The sequence below is a fragment of the Euphorbia lathyris genome, chromosome 10 (genome assembly GCF_963576675.1).
Source record: "Euphorbia lathyris chromosome 10, ddEupLath1.1, whole genome shotgun sequence".
In the NCBI taxonomy this organism is placed as follows: Eukaryota; Viridiplantae; Streptophyta; class Magnoliopsida; order Malpighiales; family Euphorbiaceae; genus Euphorbia; species Euphorbia lathyris.
The window spans coordinates 70659986-70671898 of NC_088919.1; the positions used below are offsets into that span (position 1 = coordinate 70659986).

Consider the following 11913-nt stretch of genomic DNA (forward strand, 5'->3'; position numbering starts at 1 on the left):
ATGATTTACTAATTTAAGGGGGTGTTCGGTTTAAACTCTAAAATCAGAATTGAAATCGGAATGTCATGGAATCAGAATGAAAATGTCTATTTAGATGTTGATCGTCCAATTTAACGAAGTCACGAGGTTTTCGCATCATATCTAAAAATGTTTTCGGCCTCCGAGTAGTTAATTCTTTAGATAAATCTTTACTCCGATAGTTACTGGTCATTACTTCTATTAGGGGTGGGCAAAAAAACCGATCAAACCGGTAACCGAACTGAAAACCAGTAATCCGAACCGGGAAAAACGGTTAACCAAACCGGTGGTTTTCTTAATGGTTAAAAAAATAGATAGATACCGGTTTCGGTTTTGGTTTCGGATTAGAGTGTTCAAAAACCGCGGTTAACGGTTAACCGAACCGTTTAATAAATATAAATTTTTTAAAAAATTAATATATTATATAACATAGATTATATTATAAGATTAAAAAAAGTCTTTAACATAGATTATAACATATATTAATATAAATATATAACATAGATTATACTGCTTTACTTTACAAAAAAAAAATATGCTCTCTTTTAAACATAAGTATTTTGACGAAATATTATTTACATTTCTTTATGTTTTAAATGTAAACTTGATGGATTGTTTTTTAGTTCGGTACTTATGTTTAAATTCTGAACTTTTATATGAATTCGTTTCGTTTGAATTTTTGAAATTATATTTGTTTTGATATTGTTTAAAAATTTAGGTTGTTAACCGATAATTTTTGGTTAACTAGTGTGAATTGGTTAAAAACCGTTAACCGAAAAACCTAACCGAAATTAATGGTTAACCGATTGTATGGTTAACCGATTGAAATGGACCAGTTTCGGTTTGGATGGTTAAAAAACCGTTGATAACGGTTCGGTTAATTTTTTTTGCCTAATGGACCGGTTAACCGAACCGTACCCACCCCTAACTTCTATTGCTCCAGTGATGTTCATTTAGACTTTATTCTAAATCTCGTAAGGATATATAACTAATTTATTATTTCCACAAAGTATAATTTAAAACCTCCTAATTAAGGGGCGTTTGGTTTACAAGGGGTAAGGGAAAAGGAATCAAGAAAGGGAAACTAAAGGAAATGAAAGGAATAACCATTAATTCCCCTATGTGTTTGGATATGTTTAGGAAAGGGAATGGGTAAAGGGAATGGGGTAATGGCTTAACCTAAAGTGGGGTAATGACTTAACCTAAAGTGGGTAAAGGGAATGAGTTTTTTTTTATAAACAAACAAGAACAAAGGGAATGAAACCCTCCCATTCTCATTCCCATTCCTAAAGACCCCAAACCAAATGCCCCCTTATTCAAATAAATATGATTATATTTATAATTACATTAATTTAAATTAATCCATATACATAAATTCATCTCAATTCTCCGTATATAAAAAAAATGGTTCATCTAATATGTCACATAAAACTAATTCCAATTTACCTTTTCGTCCTTTCAAAATTATTTTTTGTGCGTGACCCATCAGATTCTTACCGCAACAAGCCGTATATATTCACTACAATCATTTAACGATGAATTGGATAGCAAATTAACTCGCTAATTTCTATCAATTAATTCTATCCACATTAATCCAACTAAATGTATAACAAAGTGACTTCCCCGACTTAAAGAAGAAGTGACTCACTCCCCCAAAGCTATATAAGTCAAAGTTAATTATGACCATTCATCTTTCAGTGAATAGTTCCAGTATAATACGATATTTCATCAGCTATATCCAAATAAATTGTGACTATGGCAAATGTCAAGTCTCATATACAGAGACGTTTGTTTACTTACTTAAGTTGAATTAACTTAGAATAGATAATTTAAGTGAAATCTCAATTTCACCCTTTAACCTATCACCTTGCAAGGGTCTAGAGTAATTCCACTGCAAGAGGCTTGGGATATATCTCTCATTTATCAAGAGTGATGAATGTCCAATCTATCTTGTAATTATTTCATGTGATACTCAATCTCTGCGGAAGGCACACCCTAATGGATGTTACTGGATAATAGAGTCAAAACATCACACTATATAATCTAGAATAACATTTATGATTGTTTAATTCTGAAGATTAGTTATACCTATCATAAATGAGATAAGTCGTGTGAAATCATACGTATGTATCCATCATGTGTCTGTTATCTCATGTTGGACAACAAATGCATATGAATCCTTTCATACACATCCATATAACTGTCTAGATATCTATATATTTATAGCTTATGAGATCATATTCCTGTTTAGGAACTGTTGGCCCAAAATAAATAAATTTTATTTTCATGTATATAGAAAGCTTATATTTAATTTTAGGGTATAGTTTCCATTTTTCTAAATAATAAAAATAAGAAGAATAAAAAAATTTTGAAAAAAATTATATATATACTAACCTCCAGCTCGACGAGCTAGAGGTCAGTCCTCGTCCGGAAGCCGTTTCGGTCCATTCGACTTCTCCAGATGCACCCGAACATAACCACGAGCTAACCTACGGAGCCTAGCCCATTCCCACACCTAGGCCCAAGCCTTAAAAGTCTCTCTAACCACAAGGTAGTGGGGTGATGTGGCATGGAAGTTAGTGGTGGTTTGTGGAGGTTGAGGAAGTTAGTGAGGTGGCAAGTTAGTGGTCAAAATTAGAGAGAAAAATAAGGGTTAGTTGGTGATTAATTACTCAAAATACCCTCTTAAAATGCTATAAATAGACATTCATTCTTCATAATTATTCACACACTCAACACAACAAAAAACCCTTCTTAAAGGTTCTTTCCAATGCTCTCATTTTAAGTTCTTAGTTCTTGAGTTCTTCCTTTTTGTTTTTCATTTTTCTTAGCTTTAATTCCTTCTTTTAGCTTGCCTTTAACTTTAATTCAAGTTCTAATAGCCTCCTTTTAAGTTTTTTCAATTCAATATAGCATTCCTAAGCCTTTAGTTTGCTCAATCCTTAACTAGAATTCTGTTTCCAAATTAATTTTCCAGATTCGTCCAATTATTTTCAAAGCCCGATTTCGTTCATTTAAAGTCATTTTTTGCTTCCAATCCCTTCAACAAAGTTGTTCCTGACGTCCTAAGGTTCAATCTAGTTATTTATTTTCCCAATTCTGTATCCAGAAACTCTATTTACAAGCCAATCTTTACACCTCAAATTCTTTAAACATTCTGTTTCCAGTTTTTCCAGATTCGTCCAGTGATTTTCTAGGCCTATTTTCGTCTATTTAAATTTTGTTTCAGCCTTCGATCCCTTCTAAACATATGTTCTTGACATCCTGAATTTAGATTTAGCCTTTTGATTCATTTGATTCCGTGTTCGTAAGCACTCATACGGTCCCCCCGAAGTTGAAGGTCAAATCTGCCCCATTGCTACCTACCATAAGTCAGAAATTGCCAAGATCAATTCCGCTCGTGCCAATCAACCGCGGTGTTCCGAGAACCTCGAACCGATACCAAAATTCAACGTCCAACCGAGATAGCTATTGTGGCTCCGAGTTTGTCGTTGAATTCCAAATTATTATTATTATTTGCATTTCAATTCCTTGTATTTGATTTGCTTTTCCAATTCAATTGAATTAGCTATATGTTTAGTATAGAAATTTTTCAATTGTAATTACTTTCATTTTTTTATGCTTACTTTGAACACATGTATTTAAACCTTGATTTATATCAATAAAATACCAATTTTACTAAAATCTCGTGTCAATTTCACACTGTAATTTCCTTTATTTTTTGTCTTTAATTTATCCGTATTAGCTTAAATAAAAATAATTTATCTCGCAAAGTTTCTATAATGGCGCGAGAGACCCAAGAGGGACTTTTTCAATCCTTGCGTGCCTCGCCAGTCGCCTTGTTTAGATTTTAAGTTTTGGCGCGCAAATTCCATAAACTTAACCGTCTTTAATAATTGAGAAATAATCTTCTCTGGCACGCCCGCACATTAACCACACGTGACAAGGTTGAAAATTAGCGTTACTCGCAAAATATCACTAACAGGAACATATGACATTATTACATGCATGTCAACATTATATCAATCCTGTAACATAATACTTGACTTGGATTCTTTAAGCTTATTATCATTTAATTAGAGTCGTAAAGTATAGTCTCAGTTCATCCTGTATGCACACATTATATTATGAACCTAAACTACAAATTTAGTTTATCATATTAATTAGGGAAAATACAAAACTAAACCTTTGGGTAAGCTCATTTACATATATAGACTCATTCCTATACATGCTACCCAAATAGACTCTTCCATTACATCACTGAAGTTCTTGTGAGTTTGCAAGTTACACTTCCATTAGCAATAGGGGGAAAATAAAAAGGTTTGGGTAGATCAAGGGGTGTTATAGGTATTGTAGAAGTGAAAAAGCCTATTTAGGTAGCATGTATACGAATGAGTCTATATATGTAAATGGACTTCTTCAAATGTCTAGTTTTGTAATTTACCCTATTAATTATGCGATAAAACGTTTTTTAATAGTTTACTATATTGAATGAATTAAATAATTCAAAATGAATATTTTATTTATTAATAAAATATTCTAAAATAATTGTCTTTAGGATATAATACTAATAATTATGTGTTTCAAAACTTGACAAACAGGAGTCTTGAGGTTCATTCCATTAACAAAAAATAGTACAAACTGACTAATGTGTTAAAAATAGTCAAGGAGTATTTTTATCTTTTTAACATCAAGTTAATTACACATTCTTAGTATACATATTATTCTTCCACCTTATATAACTATTTCCTTTATACAACTTTCTCTCTTCAAGCCCTTTCTTTATCTTGGTAACCTTAATTGATATTCTGAAAATTTCTCTAGATGAGTATCCCATGAAGGAAACTTGCTTCAGAAATTTACTTCCACAATTTTGAAATTTTCGATTGAAGCTTTTTATTTTCTTTGAAAAATAATCAGAAACAGTATATGATCTTTTTTATCGATCAGTTTTCTTATACTTGTCTATAATGTTCCTCAAGCTTTGAGAAAAGCCAAGCTCATCAAAGTCCGACTTGAGGCTCTTGACCGCTTCAACGCCGCGAATCAGAGTTTGCTTGGATGTGGGCCTGGATCTTCATCGAGTCGAATGAGGACGTATGTGGTTAACTGTTTGAGGAAGAAATTGAAGGATTCTATGAAGAATTTTAATAGTCTTAGAGTTAAGATATCGAATGCGTATCGAAAAAATTTAAAAGAAGGTACTATATAGAATCCCGATGAGAGGATATTAGATCGATCGATCTCTATAGGTTAGTAATTGATCTCTACAGGTTAGATATTAGATCATTATGACAATCAATTACTAACGTGTAGAGATCAATCTATCTAACGTGTAGAGATCTCTTCAAGACGTCCTCATTTGATCCGACAAAGATCCAGGCAAACTCCGATTAGTGGCGTTAGAGTAGTCAAGAGCCTCATGTCGGACTTTGATGAGCTTAGCTTTCTCCAAAGCTTGAGGAACATCATAATTACAAGTACAAGTAAATTGATCAGTTAAAAAATATCGTACACTGTTTCTGATTATTTTTTAGAGAAAAACAAAAGGCTTCAATCAGAAATTTCAAAATTGCGGAACAATTTTTTTGAAGCCAAGTTTCCTTGTTGGGATACTCATGTAGGGACTTTTTTAGAAGATCAATTAAGGTTACTAAGATAGAGAAAGATAAAGAGGGAGCTTTAAGAGAAAAGGTTGTATAAAGGAGATAGTTATATATAGTGGAAGAATATTTTTAAAAAGATAAAAACCCCTCTTAACTATTTGATCAAAAATTATCACGTCAGCTTTTTTAACACCGTTAATCAATTTGGACGGTCTTTGATAACATAATGAACCTCAAGGCCTCTATTTGTGATCTTTTGAAACACGAGACTATGTTGAAAATGGTCTAAATCATATGGTTTTTTTATTTAACTGTCACATCAGACCTTTCAAATATTAATTATGTGTAAGATATTTAACGTATCACTAATACAGTTACAAAAAAAAAAAACTTTTAAACACTAACAAGTAAGTCCATCACATATAAGTTAATCACAAAATGAATTGTCACGGTATCTAAAATATTTACTGTATCGCTAATATAATAAGTGATAACCAACAAAAAAAAATATGAAATATCAGTTTACCGATAATTTTTTTAATGTTCAATATGATAGTGAAATATAACTGTCAAATCAGTAAATTAGATAAAACTAAAATTAAAATTACTTAAAAGTATTAGATTAAATTTAAACTATATTTTATACGTTAAAACTAAATAAAAACTAATCTAAAAAATCATTAGGATCAAATTATCCCAATAAAAAATAACTACTAAGACCACCAAAAAACGATTAGGACCCTCAATTGAATCCAAGGAAATTTCCCATTTGGCAATTAGATTGGAAGCAACTTTGCTTGAAAAATACAATTATTCAAAGCGGATTTCCAATTAAAATATAACGTATAGTATCCGGTATTCCATTTATTTGGAGGACTCTCAATTCACATTTGGACATGTGTATTGTGATCCCGTTTGATAATTAAAATAGTAGAACCTCTTAGAATAGACTCAATTTGTAAGTTAAATTTGATAAATTGACCCGAATTCAATCAATTTTAATACTAAAAAACCTATAAAATTTGAATAAATTTATCAAAATTTACCAAATTAGTTGATCATAACTACTAAATTTGAGGAGCAATTTAACTTTCAATTTGAAAGAAAACCGAATCAAGAAAGTCGATGTAGAACATGTTTATCCTTCTAAAGAAACAAACAAATAGACAATAAACATGCCAACTTTATGTTATGAACATAAACTAAAAATTTCTTTTATCATATTAATTGTGCGATAAAAATAAAACATTTTTTGAATGAATCAAATAACTCAAAATGAATATTTTATTTATTAATAAAATATCCTAATTTTTTTTATCTTTATAACATATCACTAACAGTCACGTGTTTTAAAACTTGACAAACATAAGTCTTAGGGTTTATTCCAGTAGCAAAAATTGTACAAACTAACTAACGATGTTAAAAAAAACTGATGTGCACTTAATAAACATAGTATTCTTCCACCTCACATAACTATATCCTTTATACGACTTTCTATCTTCAAGACATCTCTTTATTTCGGTAACCTTAATTGATCTTCTGAAAAATTCTCTAGATGAGTATCCTAAGAAGGAAACTTGGCTTCAGAAATTTTGAAATTTCTGATTGAAGCCTTTTTCTTTTCTTTGAAAAATAATCAGAAACAGTATACGATCTTTTTGAGCGATCAATTTCCTTATAGTTGTTTATGATGTTCCTCAAGCCTTGACGAAAGATAAGCTTATCAAAGTCCGACTCGAAGCTCTTAACCGCTCTAATGCCGCTAATCGAAGTTTGCCTGAATGTGGACCCGGATCTTCGTCAGATCGAATGAGGACGTCTATGGTTAACGATTTGCGGAAGAAATTGAAGAGTTCTATGGAGAATTTTAATAGTCTTAGAGAGAAGATATGGAATGAGTATCAAGAGACTTTCAGAGAAGGTATTATACCGTCACTGATGAGAATCCTGATGAGAGGATATTAGATCAATTGATCTCTACAGGGTAGTAATTGATCTCTATAAGTTAGATATTAGATCATTGTGACAATCAATTACTAACCTATAGAGATAAATCGATCTAATGTTCTCTCATCGGGATTCTCACTGGTGACGGTATAATACTTCCTCTGAACAGTCTTTCGGTACTCACCTGATACCTTCTCTCTAAGACTATTAAAACTCTCTATAGAATCCTTCAATTTATTCCTCAAACCATTAACCACAGACGTCCTCATTCGATCTGATGAAGATCCAGGTCCATATCCAGGCAAACTCCGATTAGCGGCATTAGAGTGATTAAAAGCCTTGAGTCAGATTTTGATGAGCTTAGCTTTCTTCAAGGCTTGAGGAACATCTTAAACAAGTACAAGAAAACATATCGGTCAAAAAGATCGTATATTGTTTCTGATTATTTTTCAGAGAAAAACAAAAAGCTTCAATCGAAAATTTCAAAATTGCCAAAGAAATTTTTTGAAGCCAAGTTTCCTTGTTGGTTTAGAGAATTTTTTTAGAAGATCAATTAAGGTTACTAAGATATAGAGAGATAAAGAGGGAGACTTGAAGAGAGAAAGTTGTATAAAAGAGATAATTATATAAAATGGAAGAATATTATTGTTTAATTAAGAATGTGTGATTGACTTGATTTTTAAAAAGATAAAAATACGCATTTGACTAATTGATCAAACATTTGTTTTTTTTAACACCGTTAGTAAAGTTGGGCTGTCTTTCCTAACAAAATGAACCTCAAAACCCTCGTTTGTCATGTTTTGAAACACACGATGTCTTTGAAAATGGTCTATACCACATGTTTCAGTTTTGTAATTTTTCCATATTTAATTGTTATATCAGACATTCCAAACATTAATTATGTTTAAGATATTTAACGTATCACTAATACAGTTACAAAAAAAACTTTTTACACGCTAACAACTAAATCTATCACATATAAGTTAATCTCCAAATAAATTATCATAATGTCTAAAATATTTACTATATCATTGATATAGTATTAATAACTAATTAAAATGTACGAAACTACTTCAGTTACCGACAAACTTTTTTGAATTGTCCAATATGATAATCAAATATATGTTAAATCAGTCCGTTCAAATTTTCTATTAGATAAAGCTAAACTAACCTTATTTAGAAATATTAGATTAAACTTAAACTATTTCATATACTAAACAATAAACAATAGGGTTAAATTATCCTAATAATAATAATAAAGTAACTACTAAGACCACCAAAAAAATGATTAGGGCCCTCAATTGAATCCAAAGGGTAGGAAGTTGAATCCAAGGAAATTTCCCATTTGGCAATTGTAATGGAAGCCACTTTGCTTGAAAAATACAATTATTCAAAGCAGATTTCCAATTAAAAAATAAACATATGCAAAGAGGTGACAAGTGTCCCAAGATAAAGGAAAGAAAACGAATTAATGTAAACCACCCCTAAATTTAGGGGTTATGATCAATTTAGTCCAAATTTAATTTGAATCATTTCAACTTGTAAGTTGACAAATTGATCGGAATTCAATCAATTTTAATACCAAAAAAACCTAGAAAAATTGGGTAATTTTATCAAAATTTGCCAAATTGAGAGTTGACTTAGTAAGTAAACTTTGATTAATTGATTGACTTAAATGCTTAAAGATTTAAGCCTCTTAAACTAAATCTCGATTTCAAGTCCTTACATGATTATCAATTTAAAAGATGCCCGACGATCCTCAAACCGATTTCAAATGAGCTATAAAAGAAATTCATTTTGAATTAACTTAATCATAATTATTAAATTTAAGGACCAATATGACTCTTAATCTATGAATCAAGAAGGTCAATGTAGAACATGTTTATCCTTCAAAACAAGCAAACAAATAGACAATAAACCTGCCAACAATAAATGACAATACTTGTATTTAATAAAGGGTTAAAGACAAATATAACCCTAACACTTCAAGAAGACCGTAGATTTAATTTTAATATATGAAATTATACAAAATCTATCCTCGATATCAATTTTAACCATGTGTCATCAAAAATTTACAAAAAAATAATGACTATCACATTGGATTTTCCAAACAAATTTATCAACAAACTAAAATAATTTTATCTTTTTTACTGGCTATTTGTAACTATATTAATAACATAGTTTTAACAAATTTTTAAATGGTATCAAAAACACACTAAAGTGATAATTAAATAACATTCAATTCAGTCGTTTCTCATCTCCAGTAACATAATAAAATTGATCTTTCTAAATAAAGTAAAACTAAATTTGCACCCTAACTCTACCCTTCACAAAAAAAAAAAAAAAAAAATATATATATATATATAGGGGTCAACCCTTATCCCGTGAATAATAAATGGTTCAAGAATTAAATAAATAAGAAAGAATAAAAGAATTTAAATATAATCATCATGAACAAGAAATATCTAAACAAAAACTCCAGAAATTCAAGTGATCTAATATCAGGTCAACTATGAAATTCACCTAAACAAATTGAAAAAAAAAAAGATAAACTAAAAATCAAATCAACAAAAATAATGCTCAAATTTAAAATTAAATCATGATATATATAACATATATGCAAATGATCAAAAAGTGTATAAAGAAGAGATTACGGTTGTGAGGGCGGTGCTGGTGGAGGATTCTGAACAGCAGGACCGGCCGGTTGACTGCCTCCGCCACCTCCGCCGCCGCCATTGTTCTCCCACGGCTTAACAGTGAATAAAACCACGAGCAAGATGATTACGAGCAAAATACTGATTGCATAACAAGTCCATTTTCGAGTATTCTTCTGTAAGACTCTGGCAGTTTGCAATTGCTGAGTTCCGCCGCGAACGAAGGAGCTAGCTCTCTGCATATTGCTTTCGATGTCATTCAATTGCTCGCCTTGAGCTTCAACTAAAACCGCCATATCAAGGAAAACTTGATGAAGATCCTTCAGATTCTTCTCCATATCCCTCACTGCATCGTGCCTTTCCTGTATCTCATTAATCGTATCCAAAACCCTTCCTCTTCCTTGCTCTTGTATCGCTTTTTGCAGAAACGTTTCGCTCTCACCTGCAATTCCACATCAAAATCAAAATCCAATTTCAATCAATCTTCGTTTGTTTTTTCTAATTTTGTTAACAAATCTAAACAATACCTGTAGAGATCAATCGATCCAACGTCCTCTCGTCGGGATTTTCACCGGTAACAGTATAATACCGTCTCTGAACAGTCTCACGATACTCCCCCGACACTTTCTCTCTAAGACTGTTAAAACTCTCCATAGAATCCTTCAATTTCTTCCTCAATCCATTAACGACACTAGTCCTCGTTCGATCCGACGAAGATCCCGGTCCACACCCCGGCAAACTCCGATTCGCCGCGTTAGACCTATCAAGAGCCTCGAGTCGTACCTTAATAAGTTTAGCTTTCTTCAACGCTTGAGAAACATCCGCATCCATCTTAGACCTCAATTCCTTCACAGTTTTCGCGTTGTGAAGCGTCTTACTCTGCTCGTGAGCAGATTGAAGATTCTCATTCAACCTCTCCAAATCCTTGAGCTCATCTTTAACCGATTCAACGTCTTCAAAGAATTTATCGAGATTAACTCCACCTGTGGCGGCGGTGGCTGGTATGCCGGACATCTGGATGACATGGTGGTCCGGGGAGCCCTGGTCGCTGCGGAAACGGGAGAAAGAGCCGGAGAAGAGATCGTTCATAGCTGATTTTTTTGGAGAAATTGATTGTGGAGAAAGAGGATTGAATGGAGGAAGATTAAATTGGGAGAGAAGGCTGCTGGGATAAGGAAAGGGATAGAGTCTGGTCAGAGAGGGTTTGCGAGTTTTGGATTGAGGGAATGGAAGGGTCTTTAAGGTGATTAGAGAAGTCAATTGGGAAGAAGAGGTGGTTGAATATTTCTTTGTTTTATAAACAGGAAATATCTAGGAAAGTGAAAAGAAAGGAGGGTAAATTACACCAATGTCACTGAACTTTACCTATTTAACATTATGGCCACTGAACTTTAATTCTTAACAGTATGCTTACTGAACTTACATTTTTTAACACCAGTGGTCACTCAATGTCTCAAATATCCGTTGACGGTTTGAAAATAAAAAAAATCAAAGAGTTAATGATATTCTAAGAAACTTTAATTCTTGAAATTTTTTGTTTTGATATTATTTAGGTGTTGTTTGGTTAGGAGAGTGAAAGTTAATTTTTTAGAAAAAGAAAGTTTCAAAAAATGTGATTTTCGAAAATAAAAAATGTAATTTCATGGTAAATTTATTTTTGAACAATTCTTGAATATTTTTATTTTGAG

The 11913-nt window shown here is 31.8% G+C and overlaps 1 protein-coding gene across 1 annotated transcript; it reads right to left on the reverse strand.

Annotated features, from left to right (window-relative positions):
* Positions 1–9985: 9985 nt before the first annotated feature.
* On the reverse strand, positions 9986–11481 carry LOC136208599 (syntaxin-121). The gene is made up of 2 exons (XM_065999650.1): positions 10753–11481; positions 9986–10667 (listed from the first exon to the last, which is right to left on the reverse strand). The coding sequence occupies exons 1-2, from the start codon at positions 11312–11314 to the stop codon at positions 10222–10224; spliced, it is 1008 nt and encodes a 335-aa protein (XP_065855722.1). The 5' UTR covers positions 11315–11481; the 3' UTR covers positions 9986–10221.
* Between the last annotated feature and the right edge of the window lie 432 nt (positions 11482–11913).

Excerpts from the sequence above, each read along its gene's own strand:
- LOC136208599 (XM_065999650.1), bottom strand. The coding sequence starts at position 11,314 with ATGAACGATCTCTTCTCCGGCTCTTTCTCCCGTTTCCGCAGCGACCAG. Across the intron at positions 10,668-10,752 it reads GGATCGATTGATCTCTACAG|GTGAGAGCGAAACGTTTCTG; the intron begins GTATTGTTTAGA and ends GTGGAATTGCAG.